Source organism: Heterocephalus glaber, unplaced genomic scaffold, assembly GCF_053883595.1.
Source record: "Heterocephalus glaber isolate CG9 unplaced genomic scaffold, H.glaber_assembly_v1.0 deba00001442, whole genome shotgun sequence".
Classification (NCBI taxonomy): domain Eukaryota; kingdom Metazoa; phylum Chordata; class Mammalia; order Rodentia; family Bathyergidae; genus Heterocephalus; species Heterocephalus glaber.
This window is the reverse complement of record NW_028258296.1, coordinates 5229603-5249246: the sequence shown is the minus strand read 5'-3', so window position 1 is coordinate 5249246 and position 19644 is coordinate 5229603. Positions and strand designations below refer to the sequence as shown.

General features: G+C 53.0%; 1 protein-coding gene across 1 annotated transcript in view; it reads right to left on the bottom strand.

Annotated features, from left to right (window-relative positions):
- Positions 1 to 1440, bottom strand: part of Il12rb2 (interleukin 12 receptor subunit beta 2) — a 38915-nt gene extending 37475 nt beyond the window's left edge. Inside the window, exon 1 of the mRNA XM_087212774.1 lies at positions 772 to 1440. Coding sequence (XP_087068900.1) covers positions 772 to 847 — 76 coding nt within the window. The 5' untranslated portion in view covers positions 848 to 1440. The remainder of the gene's footprint in view (positions 1 to 771) is intronic.
- Positions 1441 to 19644: the final 18204 nt, after the last annotated feature.

Sequence of the window (19644 nt, the reverse complement as noted above, 5' to 3'; positions counted from 1 at the left end):
GCTACACGAAACCCTTATTTAAAAGACAGGCCATTTGCTTCCCCCTGGAAGTTTCTTATTAAAAATACGATGGCAACTCATAAATCAGCAGTTATGGGGGGGTCTCAGCAAGCATCAAGGAGAGGACCTCAGAAGCAAGGATTCACCCTGAATTTCAGGTTGGATATAAACGACCTCTACTGAAAGTCCTGTGGATGACAGTAGGATCGCTGGGATCAGCTACCATAAAGAGGAACTAGCAAAGAAATTATTTAAATCAAGTGAGAGAAAAACTGCAAATTATTTTTAACGACATTTTTCATTTTTATTTTCAAAGCTACAGTGGAATTTCCCTTTTTCTCTCATCTGACGTGTTTGGTCTTGGCTTCTTCTTTCATGTTCTTTGATTCTAGTAGCCCCAAAAGCCAAAACTAAGCTCTCAATAAGAAAGCAAAGCAAATGTCAGGGGTGATTTTTTTTAGCAGAGCTGAATGTCCTGTGATAAGGCGCTGTTGAAACGCACTGCGATGAAAACATGTATTCACCATGCCTAGCCGGGTATTCTCGATGCCGCCTTCTTAGGAGACGCAGGATCGCACCCCTACATTCGTTGTTAGAGTAAGTGAAATACATACGAGTTGTGGACACACAGCCAGAGGTACTCACTTCAGTGCCAGAAGGTGCAGCATGGGAGTTGGCCTGGGCATCTGCCCCGAATGTGCCCTCCGTTCATCTGCAACTCCGGATGTAGACCACAAACCCGCCCACGGCCTGTCTTACAGAAATGCTTACCTATTTGTGCTCTGACCAGCAGCCACATGGTTACGAAAACAGATGCCAGCGAGCAGCCCCTCACTGCAAGCACCATGAGCACGCAGCTCCGGGACAGGCTCTGTGCTGCACCCTGGGAAAGAAGACAAATCCACTGGTGTTAGGGAGCTCGGAGAAGCACCTGAGTCCAAAGTACTCAGCATCGCTTAAGGCACCACCAGGGCCTCCCCACATAAGGTCCATTTATTAATTTTTTAAATGAATACACTTTTATGACTGAAACCAACAGCGTGAGCCAACTTTCCTCTCCACGCAGGTTCTCAGGGTCGGCAGGGGGCTGGAGCAGGACCCTGACCCTGTCCCCCGGGGCCCGGCAGGCCGGGGGCTCAGACAGCAGGAATTCCCTCCCCACAGCGCTGGGCCCGGAAGGTGCCAGACCCCGGCACCCGCTCTCAGAGGGCACTGCTGCTGGGGCCTGCAGGGGCAAGGACCCTTCCAGGACAGCGCCGAGCCTTCCTGCCGGTTCTGCCTGTGATCTGGTCACCCAAGGCCCGGGCTCCTAGTGCTGTCCCTTGAGCATTAGGGTTTCCATGTGAACTGGGGGACGTAAATGTTGCGACCCTATGGGACCCTTTAGCACTGGGCCGTGACACTCTGGGACCACGTGTACGTCCCCAGGCCGCCTGAGCCCCATCCCACATGGAGCCTGCTTCTCTCCAGGCAAGGCTTCTGGGCCAGAGCCCACAGCATGGACTGGGAGAGTTTCTACCCCAGTCTGTGACCCTGGGGAGCAGCAGACTCAAAAACGGCTCCTAGCCCTCCAGGAACTTAGGAAAACACCCAGCTCTTTGGCAGTAAGAAAGAAATACACATTCCATTGAGTTGGTGTAGCCTGCCACCCAGCACTCAGGAGGCTGAGGCAGGAGGACTGCCTCAAATTCAAGGCCAGCCTGGACTATATAGCAAGAGCCTGTCTCAAACAAAACAAAACAACAAAACCCAACCAAAGAAGAACAGGAATTCCAAAGGTTCCAAGAGAGTTGTTTGGATGTGGTATAGAAACTCAATTTTACTGGTTCATTTGTGTATTCTTTCTTTTTCTTTTTGAAATGGGTCTCACTATGTAGTCCACGCTGGCTTAAAACTCATATGTAGCCCAGGCTGGCCTCAAACTTGAGGCAGTCCTCCTGCCTCAGCCTCCTGAGTGCCAGGATTGTAGGTGTGAGCCGACACACTGGGCTGTACCTGTGTATTCTGTAGACTTCTGTACTGAGTGTTTTTATCTTAAATATCTGAAAATATAAGCTGGTAATTTCTGATTCTGAATTCAAACCCAAGGAATGGCTCTACTAATCGTTAATAAATTCTCTAAACCTTTAAAAAGCCCCAAATTCATCAGGGTCTGGTGCTCCCCTCTCCCAGCCCTGGGGGGCTCCCGGACATTCTGCTTCTGCCTGCCGTGCGTGAGCACTGTGCATGCCCCGGGGCTACACGGAGTGTCAGGGCCCGAGTTCTCGAGGTCCTCCGCCTTGTCTCTGCTGCCAGCCTCCCGCTTTCTCTTGACTCTCCTGGAAAACCACCACGTTATTTATTTATTTTTTCTGGCTCTCCTTTCTCCCTAGGGGAACCTACCTTGTCCCCTGGCTCTAAGTTTCTTCTTCATGTTTTTATTTATTTATTTAATTGAAACAGGGTCGCTGTACAGTTCAGGCTGGTCTTGATCTCACTCTGTGGCCCAGGCTGGCCTTGAACTTGCAGGGATCCTCCCGGCTCAGCCTCCTGAGTGCTGGGATCACAGGCGTGTGCCACCAGTCCTGCTCTGGATTTCCTCCGATCTGCAGCTCTGACCGCCCCCTGAGCTCTGGTCTCTGGGCTGTGTCCTCCTGCATGGCTTCTCTTGGGCTTAGGGGAGTTTTCGTGATGCAGGAGTTCAATTTTCAGCCCTTTCTCCAGAGCAGCTCCTGCCTCAGCCTCTTGCCCGGGGAATGACAGTCTTGTCCCCACCTTGTGCCCTGCAGCGCCCTCCGTCCTGCCAACCTCACCTCCCATGTGCCACACCCCACGTGGTTGCCACATCCTCCCCTCTGCTCCGCCCGCCCCACCCCGCCCCTCGGAATGTGTGTTCCCCTCCAGCCGCTGCCAAGTCGAATCCAGCCCTGTCACACGATGCCTCACCTCCCTTCTCCGCTGGCCTCCTGGTCTGGACACCACGCTGGGAACCACACTGGCCCTGCAGCCAGGACACTGCGCTCTGTGTCCCTGCCGGAACCCTCCTCCCCGCTGGCTTAGTCCTGGGTTTGAGACCTGGCCAGGCCTCCATCCGCCGACCCGGACCCTGGGCTCCTGGACCTCGCCTGACCACAGCAGCTTCCTCACGGCCTTGGCTGGAGAACCTGCAACTTCTCCCCTCCCTCCTTCCTTTCTTCTTTTTGAAGTACAGTGGATTGAACTCCAGGCCTTCGCACTGAGCCACATCCCTAGACCTTTTTATTTTGTTTTTTGTTGTTGCTATTCTCTCAGTACCGGAGATCGAACTCAGGACCTTGTGCTTGTGAGACAGGCATGGCACCACTGAGCTACATCCCTGGCCCTTTTGTTTTTAAATTTTGAACCAGGGCCTTGTGATGTTGCTAAGCTGCCCACGCTGGCTCAAACTTGTGACCCTCCTGCCTCAGCCTCCCAGCGAAATTGCAGACTTCTGGCTCCTTGTTTCTTGGCTTTCCTTCGGTTTATGGAGTCAGCGTCTCACCACGCCTGCTTTACTTAGTTTCCCACAGCCATCTGTCCTCTGCGTAGGGCACAGGACCCAGAGAGGAGCCTCAGGGTCCTGGTGACACCATCTTCGGCCCGTGGCCCTGGGGAGCCACTGAGGACGCACCAGGGAGGAGGAGCATGTGCCGCAGAGCCTGGGAGAGCACCTGGCAGGGCAGTGAGTGCTCCCAAGGTCCCTGTCCTCCCCGGCCAGCTGGGACCCAGGAGAGGAGGAGCCGAGGAGCTGGGAGGCAGATGGAGCCGGCTCCTGGGCCGTGGACCCAGCCCAGGCTCGCAGTCTGTGCACGCAGCACACCTTCATTCTGCTGTCACCCCTCCATCCCTCGGCTCCTTTACCTTTCGTGAAAGATGTGTCTCCCTGTTTCCTATTAGCTATATATTTATTTATTCTCTGGGTGTCTCATATAAGAGAAACCAGGTGATATTGAAGCTCATGCGTCTGATTTGTTTCGCTTAACATCATGGTCTCAAGGTGCATCCATTTCCTACCAATGGCTCAAGCCTATCCTTGTTTATGGCACAGTAGTGCTCCACGGTGTGTAAATGTCGTGTTTGCTCTTTCTGCTCATCTGTGGACGGACACCAAGGCCGCTTCCAGGATTCAGCTATTGTGAGCTGCGCTGCTGCGATCACAGCGTGCAGGACCCTGTGGGGAGAGGACTTTAACTCCTCGGGAAGATGCCCGGAGCGGGGCAGCTGGTCACGCGGAGTTTCTGGGTTGGGTCAGAGGGATCACGATGTCTCAGCTCTTCGATTTCCCCTGTCTAAACCAAGAAGTCCAGGGCCTGGTGTACAAGACCTGGGAGAGCTGACTCCGCCTTCGCCACCAGCCCCCTGAGGGTCCTGCTTCCCCCCCTGAGACCGAGATGGAGTGGCGGCACCCTGTGCCCGCCCTCCTCATCCTTCCGGTGGCCCTGAGCAGCTGTCCCTCAGCCAGCCAGGCCTTCACTCCGAGAACCCGACGGGACCAGGGTGGGGCACTGGCTCTCACGGGGCGGCAGCCTGGGGCGCCTGCCAGACCCTGGAGAACCCAGTGACAGGTGAGATCAGAGAGTGACAGTGAGGACGTGGGAGAGGAGCTGGAGCAGGAGAAGCTGGCCAGGAGGGAGAACTTGGTGGCACACGTCTGTCATCCCAGCACTCGGGAGGCTGAGGCAGGAGGATCACTGTGAGTTTGAGGCCAGCCTGGGCTACATCGTGAGACTCTGTCTCAAAAAAAGGGAAAACTTCAGAACCCCAGGTGGAGACCCCCAGGGCGCCTGCAGGTCAGACAGAACCTCCCAGGGTCCCAGCAGCTGGCCCTCCCTCCCACATGAAACGTTTCCTGTCAGCCTTGGGTCCGCAGGGACCAGGCTGTGACTCCAGCCTGAGGGAACCTCGGGCATCTGTGCTCGCCTGTGTCACCTCTAGTTTAGTTTCCTGTAGCTGCATTAAAACTTGGTTAAATCATATTCTGCCACTCTGTAGGTTGCATCATGAAGACGCTTTTGTTATTGTGGTGAAGAGATTAAAATAAGCTGTCCTGGATTACTGGATTATTATGTCAAAACAGAGGCACCAGATCTCTTTGATCTTCATGCTATTTCTTTCTCTTTTTTTTTGGTTCCAGGGATCAAACTCAGGACCTTATGCTTGCGAGGCAGGTGGCAGCACCACTGAGCTAAATCCCCAGCCCCATCTTCATGCTATTTCTTAAAAAAAAAAAAGTTAGGGGCTGGGGATTTAGCTCAGTGGTTCTGGCGCCTGCCTCGAAAGCGCAAGGTCATGAGTTCAATCCCCAGCACCAAAAAAAAAAAAAAAAAGGGTCTTTCCCCTAAGAAAGACTCTCCCCACAGTAGCAGGAGGGACCACGGCTTTTTCCAGGGGCTGGCGTGGAACCCTGGGTCCAGATTGAGCGACACCGAGACAGGTTCCTGCTAAGCTGTTAAACTGCTAAGTTGCCAGGCTGGACTCGAACTCAAGGTCCTCCTGTCTTGGCCTCTCAGAGTGCAGGAATCGCTGGCAGTGCAGCCCCATGGGTGGCGAAAGGTAACAGCTTCAAATACAGGAGCAGTGACCCAGAGAAGGGGATATAGAACTTATTGGAACAACTTGAGTCTTGTCAGCCTCCAAATCATTTAGTCACCATCTCGATTCAATGTGGAACCCAGCGCTAACCGTCTCTGCGGGTCCGTGTCACTCTAGGAAGGCTTCTCTAACAAAATTTATTAAATAAACGAATTCTCTGGCCCACCAGGGACCCTGGGAGGATGGAGGGGACTCTTCCGGGGAGACGGTGGTTACCACATTCAAAAGGGCTGCTCTGCCCTGGAGGAGCTGCAGGTGGAAGTAGGAGCTCGCTATGTGGAAGAGCGGAAGTAGGTTTCTGCAGTCGGAACGCGGACATCAGCAAGGGCCCTGGTACAGGGTTTTCAGTGATCTCTGCTACTCGGCTTTAAGGGTCCCAAAGAGCAAAAATAGTTCACAGGTCAATCTCACAAGTTAAAAATGGACACACATACATGAACTATGCATTCGAATGCCTTTCTGTGTCCTGTGGTTATGTGGGTGGAGACAGACAGCATGCACATCGAGTGTAACATGTCACACGCGGTGTTTCAGGCAAAGTGGCGTCAGGCTGTAACGTTACAACACACACCTGCCCATTTTCTCTGAAGGCCAGGTGGAAACAGTGCCTGCGTTTATGAGAAGTGCAGAAGCCCAGACCTTCAAGGAAATGAGGTCCCTTCCAATAAATGAAACCTGCTGCCAACTGTAAACACCCCTCCCGCCCTCTGTTCCATGCCTGTTACAATGACGACTCTGCCTGGAATCACAGAATCAAAGTGTGCGCTGTGTCATTACTCATTGCTGGGGTCCAGCTGGTTTCCAGACAGTGACAGCCTGGGCTGGGAGGAAGGGGAGCCACCTGGCCGGCTGACTCTTCCCCTTCTGCAGGGAGGACCAGCAAGCCACAGCCTTCTTCCCCGGTGATCACCTCCCGGGCAGAAACACTGCGCACCTCCACAATGCTTTTCTTTGGTAGCACCATCTTTGGCGGGGAGCAGGGGGTCAAGACAGGGTCTCCCTGTGTAGCCCAGGCTGGCTTTGGACTTGCAGCTTCCTGAGTGCCGGGATTACATGTGTGCTAGCCACAGTAGCACCACATTAATCTAGAGAACTGTGTGGTGTGGGGGAAAAGAACAAGGCCAGTGAACCTCAGTTCTACTGAGTGCCCCCAACAGCGAGAGCACAGCTTCCCGGTCCCGACCACCCTTCCAGACCACCAGAGGTGGAGCTGCCCATGATGGACGTGTCAGGGTCACAGTGCAGCCCAAGGGCCTCACGGAGACAAGTCCCATTCCCCTAGGTGGCCGTGCATTTATGTTCTAAATCCTTGTGAATTCATTCAACTATTTGATCTGCAATAAAGGGTCCTAAACACACACTGGTAGAAAGACAGCCTCTTCACTAACTTACCAGGAACGCTGGCTGTCCACATGGGGAAGGCTGAGCCTGCCCGCCTCTCTCATGGTGCACTGAACTAAAATAAGAACGGATCAGAGATTCAAACATTGAAGCAGAAACATTTAATCTGCTGAGAGATGAAACAGGTAAAACGCTTGAAGTCCCAGGCGTAGGCAAGGGCTTTGTGCACAGGATTCCAGCTGCACAGGAAGTAGTTCTGAGAACCAACACACAGGATCACAGCACATTGAAGAGCTCCTGGACAGCCAAAGAAACAACCATGAGAGCAAGAAGAAAACCTACAGGGTGGGAGGCATATTTTGCCAGCTGTTCCTCAGACAGAGGACGAGTATCTAGAACATTCAAAGAACTCAAAAAAATAGACCCCCCAAATAAAAGACCCTATCAGAAAATAGGCAACTGAAATGAACAGACATGTCTCGTTGAAGTACAAACCGCCAATAAATATGTGAAGAAATGCTCAACATCGCTGGCCATTAGAGAAAAGCACTGAGATTCCATCTCACCCCATCACGAAATTAAATAACAACAAATGCTGGCTGGATAAGTAAATAAATAAATATAAAGTAATAAATGCTCTGATTTTCCATGTGCTGGAGTTCTGTGTCAGATGAGGTACAAGGTGGCGTTATGTGAGCAGGAACGTACCTCTGAGTGAGCTGGTATCTACCAGGCACCTGCTGCCCCCACCCGTCACTGCCACCCTATATGGTGACAAACGACAGCTGCCATGTGCACCACGCTGGCCAGCAGCCACCAGCAGCGACCTGAGACGGGGTGTGCACCTGGCCTTCTGCTCACAGATATTTCTGGCTGGTGGTCAATCGGCATAACCATGCCACCCAGGAGGCCACCAATTCCACCTGACCCAATTTTTGCTTGTTTTGTTTTGTGACAAGGTCTTGCTATGCAGTTCAGGCTGGCCTTGAACTCACTATGAGGCCCAGGTGGCACAGGCAATCATCCTGTCTCAGCCTCCTGAGTGTTGGGATCACAGGCATGTGCCACCGTACCCGGCTGCCTTGTGTCCCGAAAAGTCACAGTAGACAGAAAGAGCAGGAAAAGGACGGAGGCGGGGCAGAGCTGGGGAAGCAGGCACTTCCTCCTCCACCACCTCGAGCTCTCAGTGGGAGCTCAGCAGAGCTTGGAGCTGCGCCCCGGTCTCCCTGCGCCCACCCAGACCTCCTGGGAAAGCGAGGACCTTGGGCTGGGACACCCGGTGCCAACCTGCCCTCACTTCTGTCGGTGTCACCGTACAGCGAGTGACCTCACGGCCAACTCCCTTTGCTTGCGTGGAAAACGGCCATCAAGGTGGATGTGGTGGCACCTGGCTGCAGTTGGAGCTGAGGCAGAAGGATCTGCTGAACTCAGGGGTTCGAGCAATGTAGTGAAACCACAGTCTCAAAAACAGATGGGGGATATTTGAGAAAATCAAATCCCCTTTCCTGGCTTTATTGGAAAGTTCCCCCCTTGATGCCCCACTTGGGGAGTCGCTGAGGACAGTGGTGGAGCGGGGGAGGCTCACCTTTGGGTCTCGGGGACCGTGAGACCCCGAGAGTTCTGCTTCAGCTTGTGACCTCCGCCTCTGTCCTTTCATAAAGCACGAAGAGTCACGGAAGGGATTAAAGCACAGCCCGGCGTGGAGGCGCATGCCGGAGTCCCAGCACTCTCCGAGGCTGAGGCAGGAGCATCCCTAGTTCCAGCCCACCTGGGGCTGACTAGCAAGACTCTATCTCAAAATCAAAAACATTTCAAAAGGGCTGAGAATATAGCTTGTCAGGTAGGCCCCGTGTTCAGACCCCAGTACCACAACACGTACACACATACAGACATGCACAACAAATTAAAATTCAAAAATTCCAGTGTGCTACAGCCACATTGCTCTGAGAGGTTTCCGGGCCTTTCCCAATTGTCTTCAGGTAACGGGAGCCCCGGGGAAGGAGATTTAAAAAGCCGATCCCAATGGCCGCCAGGTTTCTTCCATAAATTCAGTTTCCGCTTCGACAACCCCGCGCCCCTCTCCCTGCACCGCAGCTCAGCAGGGGCCGGACCCCCGCCCCCAACTTCGGGTTCATCGCCCCGCAGAGCACACTGTGCGCAGCTAACACGTGGTTCCTGTCTGAAGCCGCTGGGGGGTCCAGCCCACAGACGCGAGCCCGTCTGCACCGAGAGGCGCAGGGCAGCAAGAGGGAAGGCGGTGGGGACGCTGGGCTGCGGTCTCCCTAGCCGGCGCCTGCAGCCGCAGAGGCGTGGGCGGGTGGGCAGAACGGGCTTCACTCTTCATCCCTCCCTCCCCTGCCCTCCCTGCATCTTTCGGGCCCCTTCCCATCTGCAAAAGATCTAGCTCCCTGTCTCCTATCTTTGATTTTGCTTTTAATTTATTTATACTTTGGGTTTCTCATATAAGAGAAGCCATGTGACATTGAAACGTGAGTGTGATTTATGTTGCTTAACATTTGTTCTCAAGGTGCGTCCTCAGATGACACAAGTCTACCCTTCTTAACGGCAGAGTAGTACTCCACTGTAAGTACCATATTTTCTTCACCCATTCTCGGTTAAAATCCCACTCTTGATGTGAGCTACTGGAACCAGCCTGCCCCTCCGTCTACCCACTTCATTCATTCTCGGCAGGCCTCGACGCAATCCCGCACAGCGACCTACACTGGGGTGCTAGGGGCAGGGGTGCGATTGGCGGCAGAGCTCTCGCCTGGCATGCGCAGGGCCCTGGGCTTAGTCTTCAGCACCACGCACAGGCTCGCGCACGAGCATACGCACGCACGCGCATGCGCACACGCTGAAGCCTACAGGCCCGTTTCCCGCCTCAGCCCGACGCCTCAGCTCTGTGAAATGCGGACCGCACTGCTCCTGACGGGCAGAAGCAACGCGCTCCAGACCGCCTGCCGCGAAGCCACGCGCAGATTCCTTGCGATCCCGCCCAATACCTGCAGCCTTCCTCGGATCCAGAGAAAACAGCGCTACAGCTCACGTGGAGCCGGAAGAGACCCAGAATAGCCAAAGCAGCTCTGGGCAGCAAAGGCCAGGCGGGGGCGCACAGCCCGGGGCTGACGTGGTCTCAGCGACCAAACAGAGGCCCAGGCGCGCTCAGCCACCTCATCTTCCACCAAGGGCCCAACGCCCTCGCTGGAGGAAGGAGGAACCGCCTCTTTAATAAATGGCGCTGGGAAAACCGGCTTTCTGCACGCTGAAGACTAAAACTAGATCCATGTCTCAGCACGCCCTGAACTAAAATCAAAATGGATCAAAGATCTGAATAGTAAAACAGAAACAAGCTGCTGGAAGATAAACTAGGTAAAACTCCTGAGGACGCAGGCAGAGGCAAGAACATTCTGGATAGAACCCTAATGACACAAGAAAAAGTACGGAGAATCAGCGAGTGGGATCGTGACAAACTGAAAAGCTCCGCACAGCACAGCAAACAACCGAGTGAAGAGTCGGCCTACAGAGTGGGAAACATTTTTGGCAACTACTCCTTGGACGAAGGACTAACATCTAGAACATATAAAGAACTAAAAAACTTAGACCCCCCCCCCAATAAAAGGTTCAATGAAAACATGGGCAGATGAAATGAATGGACATTACCTATGCCGAGAAACGTTCAGCGTCAGAACTGGCCATTAGAGAAATGCAAATTGAAACAACACCGAGATTCCATCTTACCCCACAACCATTGGCCATCATCAAGAAATCCGATAATAACAAATGCTGGGGAGGCTGCAGGGAAAACGGAACCCTTCTGCATGTGTTTGTTGATGGAAATCTAAGCTAGTACCAACCACTATGGAAATCAGTACGGAGATTCCTCAAAAACTAAATCTAGAAATTCCACTTTCCTTCTAGGCATCTTCCCAAGAGGGTTAGACGTCATATCACAGGGATCCATGCACACCCATGTTTATAGCAGCACAACTCATAACAGCTAAGTCTTGGAAGTGGCCTGTGTGTCCATCAACAGATGAATGGATAAAGACAATTATTTACACACAATGGAGTATACTTTGCCATAAAAAGGATAAACTTGAGTCATGTGTAGGAAATGGATGCACTTTGAGACCATAATATTAAGTGAAATAAATCAGAGACATGAGGTTGAATATCACACTGTTTCTCTTACATGAGAAACCCAAAATATAAATAAAGAGCAAAACAAAAGATAGATGATAGGAAATAAGGAGGTCTTTTTCAAATGGGGAGTGGATCAAGAGATGTAGGGAAGAGGGAGGGAGGAGAGGGAAAGGATGAAAAAAGAATTAAGGAAACAGGAATAGAGCTTTTGCAAACAGGCAGAGGACCAAGGATGGGGGGGGCGGCACAAGAATGGGGTCGTGTCCTGTCCACGCTCCCACGGCCCATGAGAAATGTGATTGTTACCTACTGCAACACGGACTAATAAAAATAAATTTTAAAAAATTCTAGTTCTGTGGCCTATGACGAATCACCCCAACATCTCAGTCGAGGTTTGTCGCCTGTAAAATGCAGGTAAAATCAGCACCTGTGTCACAGGATCAATCCCAGGGGTGAGTGAGCTCCCAGCACAGTGGCCGGGACAAAGCCAGAGCTCGGCTTCTGCTATGATGACCGAGATAAGAAAAAGAACAGCAGGCACAGTGACCACGTTCATCACCCCAGCACTCGGGAGGCTGAGGCACGAGGACTGCTGTGAGTTCAAGACCAGCCTGGGCTACACAGAGAGACCCTGTCTCAGAAAACCAAAACGAGAACAAGACACCAGCCACAGCAACGTGAAAAAGCAAAGGAAAAATAACTGGCACTTACCTGTGAACGGGGCTAGCGCTAAGTCCACAGCGTCGCTTCTGCTGTCTCTCCCTGCCCTTGCTTCTGGTCAGCACGGAAAGATGAACTGGATTAAAACTTGATTTTCTCTCGGTGCAGTGCCCGGCAGAACTGCAGGGCCCAGGCCACGTGCGTCCCCCTCGCGTGGAGAAACTCAGATCTCAGCACAGCAAGGGCACCGGCACCTGGCCGGCCCTGGGCGCAGCTGCACAGGTCGGCTGGGACAGAGCCGAGCGGGGAGAGCGCCCTGCACCCCCGGGCTGCGAGCCGGGAGGGGATGGCCAGGAAGGCAGTCCACGGGCCGGCGAGGGGCCCCAGGTCCCCAGGGTCCGCGTCCGCGGGGGCAGGGAGAGGCTGGGCTCGCAGCTCCGCGGGCCGCAGGGGCCTCCCGTGTCTCCGTGCGCGACGCGGCCTGACCCCAGGTCTCTCGGGAGGCTGGGGACCCCTGCGGGCCAGGGGCTGGGACCCGGTGTCACACACGCACACAAGGGTCACGCGCGGGTGTGGACCAGGGTTAGGATCCCTTCCTTCCTTCCTCGCCCCCTGCACCCCGCTGACTCAGCTGCGCCGCGGGGACCTGGGCGGTTGCCCTGGATGGTAACTGCGAAGGAGTCCCCCGGAGAAGCGGGGCACGGATGTCCGAACCTGGGGCCAGCGCTGAGCTCCGTCCTCTGCCCCCTTTTATTTTATTTTTTGAGATAGGATCTCGCTAATTTGCTAAGTGGCTCTGGCTGCGATCGAACTTGCATCCCTCCTGCCTCGGCCTCCCAGCGTGATCACAGGCGCGCGCCCTACGCCCGACTGGGTCCAGGCACGTGGAGCCGGCGCTGCAGTCCCTGGGTCCCCGTGTCCCGAGCCGAGCCGCTGCCGGGTACTCACCGCGGGGTGGAGGGACTGGATCCGAGCGGCCCCGCGACCCAGCGCGTCCCCGCCGAGCTCTCAGGCTGGGTGGTCGCCCGCCGCGGACACCTCGTGCAGAATGCGGGTCTTAGAGCCCATCGGCGGGACTGACTCACTAAAAGCCGCTGTGCAGGGGGACGTGGTAGTGAGGCCGAGACAGCGCTCTCTCCCGCCCCCGGCACAGCGGACTTTCCTGACCACGCTCTTCCTGCCCCTCCCCCCGCCCCGCCGGGCCCCCCCACGTGCAGTGGGGACAGCGACTCCCCGGCCCGCCTGGTCTCAGCAGCTACCAGGCCAGTGCGGACAGGGAGAGGCCAGGCCCTGGCTTCCTCCTCCTGAGGGTGCAGCAGAATCCTGGGTGCTGAAGGGTCCTTAGAAAGATTCATTTCCATACGTTTGTTACTATTCTTGTGAATTCGAAAAAGAGAAAGGAAAATTTAACCAAAACAAATTGGTTAACATATTTTATTAGAACAAATGCGGTAGCTCATGCCTGTAATCCCAGCTACCAGGGGGACTGAGGCAGGAGGATTGTGAGTTTGAGTCCTACCTGAGCAATTTAGACCTTGTCTCAAAATAAAAAATAAAAGTAGCTTAGTGAGAAGGCTCTGGGTTCAACCACCTCCCAGGTACCAAGAAAAAAAAAAAGGTGTCCTATGTAAAAGTGAATTTTTGACAAAAGACAAAAAACTGAATATTCTAAATTTGCTGATCTTTTCTGTAATTGTATATATATAATTCACAGTAATATGCTACCTAATAGATTTTTGTGATAAGTTGAAAAGCCCCTAACCCACAGATTGTTTTCTCACTTCACAGTATTCTTAACACCATGTGAAAACATGCTATGAAGAGATCATTTTGAAACAAATATTTCAAAATCTTCCCCTTGTGTTTTCCTGCTTAGTTATGTGTCATCTACAAAAAAAAAATCCTCTAAAACTTGGAAACAATTTGGTGTCTTGTTTCAATTTCTCTTTTTACCAAATCCTGTTACAGTTCATAGAAATAAAACTCAAATAGAGATAAAATACAATAAAATTAAACAGAAATTTTAGTGAGAAAGACAAAAACTGTCCTCATTATCATGAGAAGAATGCGTAGGTGAGCGTCTCCATTTAGGGCTGTGTAGAGGGAGCAGTGTCATCTAAAGTTAGGTGAAGTGTGACTTATTGAACTGAAGTTTTTAGTCGTTTGTAGCAAAGCCAAAGATGACGGATGACAGGGAGCAGGGGGAGGGGAAATAAAAAGAATCCATGAGTTATGTCCCCACTCCAGCCCCACAGGAATGGAATCACTGTAACTGAGAATGTGGATACCTGTTCGATACAGACTTACAAGAGCTGTAGGTTCAGCCCTGGTGTCCTCACTGGGGGGGGACACTAAAACCATTGGGCTGCCCTAAGGAACACTGCTGCCCTTCCAGTCTGGGGTCAGTAAGTCAGCAAGAAGCAAGAGCATCTCATAGAGGAGAAGCCCACCGCCAGGTAACGTTCCGCATCTGGTTCACTTCACTCAGCATTATGGTCTCAAGTTGCATCCATCTACCTTCCTACAAATGACTCCAGTTTATCCTTCTTTACGACGGAGTAGTACTCCACTGTGTGTAAACACTACATTTTCTTCATGCACTCATCTGTCGATGGACACGTACATCTGCAGTCTTAATGAAGCAGCTCAGTGGATTTCAAACTCATTTGTTTAGAACTATGACTTGGCGAGCCTTCTGGGCAGGGATTGATGTCAGGATAAGATACAGCGGCCATGTATTTACATATCAATGGTAAATGAAAAATCAGGATGCAGGCTTTAAAATCCTTTTATTTTTTCTTCCTGGTCTAAACTTCGTAAAGGCCACTGGTCTGTTCACATCTGACTGCTGCCTCTGATCGCTGCGCCAGATGCAAGCTGGTGCTTCCCGCGGCTGCATTGTTTTCCCTGGAGGAACAGCGGGGTCAGGGCCTGGCGCGACTGCTCGGCAGGCAAGCAAGCAAGACAGACCCAGCGGAGGGCTGGCCTTCCGGGGACCATGCGAGACTCACACGTCGGCCCGGCAGCCTGGCTCCTGCCGCTGAGACGCTGCCACCAGCTTCGGGTGAGGGGGCCCAGACTCTGAGCAAAAGCCACGCCGGGTGGGCGGCTCAGCGAGTGTCTGTGGAGTGGACGTGGCATTTTGGAACAGACTCTTTCCTTTTGGCTAAAGGTAGAGGTGTTGTTGAATCTTCAAAACCTTCAACAGAGTTTAAAAGGGGTTGGAAAATTATAGGAGGTGTGGTAGAAACCCACGGGAATGTTTATATTTAAGAAAATGCACTACAGTAAAACCACATCGCCACGAATCCCCTCCAAGTCCTCCCCTCACAGTGCACACACTGCCCCCATCCTGGCCGCCTCCTGCAGCGGCTCTGGAGTCCTCTCCTGAGGGTCTCAGCTGTGCTGTCCCTGCTGCCTTCATGTCCTGAGTGGATTCAAAACCTTTCCCTTTCCTGCTCATTTTGACTTTGGGAAGGAGCTGGAAGTCGCATTGGTGCCAGTCCAGTGACTCAGGCGGATGAGGACGCAGCGTCGTGTATTTCCAAGCTGCCTTTCTGCTGGACACGCTTGGCAGCGGCAGTCACCACATTTATGATCACACCTCCTAAAGACCCGCAGGAGAGAGGACCCCAGAGCTGCTGCAGAAGACAATGGGTTAAGTGTGTGTGAAGCAAGGGGAGGATTTTGAGGAGAATTCACAGCAATGTGTCTTTTACTGTAATAATTAAAAGCAATTTTTAAAAGCACTGACTAAGTACTTTTTGGCCACACCCGGGGGCCCTGTGGGTGAGGGCCCCACCCGGAACCCCGATGCCAGCTTCGATGTCAGCACAGTACCCTCGGGGCACTGGAGGTGATGGGGCTATGAGTGACAAGACATTTGCAAATCAAAAGCTCAATTCACTGAAGAACCGCAGTGACAGTGACAGTACAGTCTTTTCTAGGAAGTGCGTCGGTTTCCCTTTCTGCTACATTTCCATGCCTCAGGCCCACTGCTGACACAGCCACCTGGACACCGAGTCCACAGCTCTGAGCCCGGAGACGCCACTGTCTCACTCACCGGGCCAGATGTGCGCTCAGGGTAAACATTCAACATGCTGCTGCCCGTCAAGTTTGGAAGGAAGGGGTTAGTTATAACGTTTGGTACACTAGATGTGGAGGCTCGGCTTCTAAAATGAGGGCCAGAAAATTTTAGTTTTCACTGAGTTGCTAGTTTTGTTCAGGTCATCACTCCAAACTGTTAAACTGTTTTTCTTTAAAAACTTTAAAAAATGTGTATGAGTCTGTGTTTGCAGCACACAACGATCACATTCCTTGTGGGGAGGGGGTGCATGTGCATAACACATCTTTCTTTCTTTTCCTGTCCCCTCTGTCCATTCCTCCCTCCCCCTGCATCTCTTGGTCCTCTTCCCATTTGCAAAAGATCTCTCTCCTCATTTTTTATTATCTGTCTTTTATCTTGCTCATTATTTATAATTTGGGTTTCTCATACAAGAGAAACCATGTACTAAACTCGTGTGTCTGATTTATTTCACTTAACATTCCCTTCATGGCTGAGCCTACAGGGGACAGGCAGCTGGCCCAGACACACCTGTCCCAGGCAGGCCGGCAAGTCCAGAGCCCGAGTCCCCAGCCGCCCCGTCCACCTCTGCACTCCAAGTATTTCCGCTGCCTCAAACCCAGCCACCGCGAGGCACTGGGCAGGGGAGACCCTGGCAGCCCAGGACCGCGACAGTCACACTGTCACTGCCCACGCCGGCTCCACCTGCCCACAGACCCGCACCCCGTTTCTCAGGAAGCCCCAGAGCAGCCAGGTCACTGTCTCCCACTCTCTCTCCATCCACCTCTCTTGGGAAAGTGTGGGGAGATCCTCTCCATGAGCTCAGTGAGAGAGAGACCTTCAAAAATACTACCGACCCCAAATCAGAAGAAAAATAAAGGCGGAAGCACAGGAGACATCCTGGCTGGAGCTTTTCAGGTGGATTTTACAATAACCATGGGAATTTCCATATTCATAGAACGAAAGAAATGAAATTTAAAACTGTGTTTAAGAATTTAAATAATGAGATGGAGGATTCGGGGCTGAGAACTGCAAACTGCACAAGTGACTCAAACAGAGTGGGACCAAGAGACAACCCTGGAGCTCACAGCCAGTCTGCCCCAGGCACTGCGAGGTCTCCGCAGCCCCAGCCCTCGGACTCCCTGATCCCTGGCTTCAGCCTCTGACTGTGAGAAGCTACGTTTCAGCTGCTCCAGCCGCCCTGGTGCGGTCGTCTTGCGTTACGGCCAAGTACAGAGCATGTTCACAGGCCAAGGAGCACACCAAAGGCACCGTTCCTCCATCACCAGAGAAGTGCAGATTCCAACCACAGGATCTTCTCTTCACCCCCAGAATGGCATCACCAAGACGTCTGCCAGACATGCTGTCCTCGTGCCTGGTTCATAGATATCTACCAACCACCCTCCAGGCTCCACGCTGGACAAAGGGTCACAAATGGGACAAGACAGGCCCTGCCCTCCTTGAACCTGAGGGCCAGAAGGGAGGCCGGGCTGGAGTCGTTAAGAGAAAGAATGTGTGCCAAGTGCTGGGAGGGACGCTGGGGACCTGCACCCATGAATGTGTCGCCTCATCTTAGGGCAGCATTTCTCCTTAGCAGCTCGTCTGGCCACCTTGCGGGAAGTGCGAGAACAGAGACATCAACATTAAAGATCCCGTAGAAAGAGGCCCTCGCAGGCCAAGCAGCCTGGCGGGGAGAGCCCGATGTCTCAGGCCAGCCTGACATTGCCGCTGGCGCCTGTTAACAGCCATTTAACCCCTCTAGGTCGGACCCAGTGCCCTTCTGACTTCTAGATGAACTTCTCAGGACGTACTGCTGGCCCCCGACACCCTAAAGCTGAGGATTCTGCATGGTGACATCCAGATCCTGCAGACGCTTTCTCCTTCGCTGTAGCCCATTCATCCAAGGCCCCACCAGTGGCCTTGGTCCCTGTGCTGACTTGTGACTGTCCTTTGCTCTGCCACTATCAATGCTCCTGAACCTCTTCCCTGGAGGGACTCGTTACCCAGGGTAACTTGCACCCACCTTCCCGGGCCGTGGTCAGGCATACCTGGCTCGAAATAAACTCCTTTCTCATCTCCTTTGAGACAGAGGTGCTATTTTACATCGACACACTCGGTACCTAGTGAAAGAATTTTCAGTGTGTGCTGCAAGGATTGGTATAAATGCAGCCTCTCTGGGTCCCGTGCAGACTTCCGGCGTCAGGCCTTCGTTTCCAGTGCTCTCCTGTCCATGGGAACACATGTGAAAGGCGGGAGGCCCTGACTGGGACCATGACTGTCCGCTGCACCGGGTGACGCGTGACTGTTCCTGGCTGTCAAGAGCCCTGCATTCTCTGGGACAGCCAGGGATTAGAGCAGGGATGGTGGTGTGGGTCAGCCTGTGCCCAGCACTTTAGGTGTTCAGCAAAGTCCGCATGGAGAACTTTTCCTTTTTGGGGGGCTGCAGCAGTGAGAGTGACCCGAGTCTGGAGCTCCGGCCACCATGTGGACCCTGAAAGTGATGGGGGAGAAGGACAGGCCGAGACAGGAGAAGCAGTCTCGAGGCCACTGTCTGCCCCGGGGTCCGAGTGGATGTGGAAGCGAAATCTAGCCTTGGGCTTCTTAGTGTCTTTAAGTTCATCTGAGTCAGGATTTCTGGTCTTAGGTACTAACAGAGGCGTGATGGGCAAACCCCCTCCTGCGCACATTCCGAGTAGGGGATGTTTCGCTGCAGCGGCGTGCACACATCACCTCGATAAACTGTCTTTAAATTACCCAGCTTGGCTGCTAAGCTGGCTGAAGCTCACTGGATAATTAAGTTTTCCGCTTGGGTTTGCTTTCGGTGAGATCAGTCCTTGGCTAAAAGTATTCTCCACCTGCATGTGTTTTCCCGATGGGTCAGCACAGGCAATTCGGTTGCAGCTCTTCGGGGGAGGACCGGCGGAGTCCAATGTGGACGGATTCCCTTCCGTGGGGACGGAGCTCCCTTGGGCACTGCAGGAGCCAACGATGTTGAGAATGAACACCAGGAGCACACTGCTGAAAATAGATCTTGTTTCCTTTAACACTGGTGCACGCGCCATTGTGGCTAGCAGAAGATTAACCACGCCTCTTTCTCTAACACCACCAGAAGCGGGAGGATGAGGACCCCAGCCCCGTCATGGAGGCTCACAAGAGCTCTCAGAGTCAATAGGGAAGGGCAGGAGGTGCTCACGGCCCAGTGTGAGGGTCAGGCCGGGGTCCAGCGGATCATTAGGTCTGGAGTGGCTGCCATCAGAAAGCTGCTGCTGCTGGGAGGGTTACTTGTCCATCTGACCTGCTTTTCCTGGGTCCAGCGTGAAGCAGACTTAGTTCCTTCCGGTTCAGGGCGGTCATGGGAGGCTTCCAGGCTGCTCCTGTGGTCTGCTTGACAAGTGGCTACTGTGTCCCTGCAAATCCCGAAAATACCCTGGTCAGTCTTAGCCAGGGGCCTTCAGCCTGAAGGGAGGAGAGAGCAGGATGCGACCCTCAGGGCAGGGCAGCAGAGGAGTCAGCCGCACAATGAAGGCAGAGGCCCAGCCGCTCCTGTTGCTTGTCAGCCGCTGGCATCTGCAGGCCAAGGGAAGAGTCCAGGCCTTTGGTCAAAGCAGCCTCTGAGTCCTTGGGAAAAAAGATGGGGAACGAATGGGAAATCCGAACCCAAAACCAGGGCTTCTGTTCAAGGCCCATGCTCTATTTCTTTTTAAACACTATATTTTGAAATAACTCAAATATCCAGAAAACGTGAAAACTACAATGAATTTCTAGAAAATTATTTTCCCAGATTTTTATTTTGTTTTTTTCTGGTACCAGAGATCAAACTCAGGACCTTGTGCTTGCCAGGCAGGTGC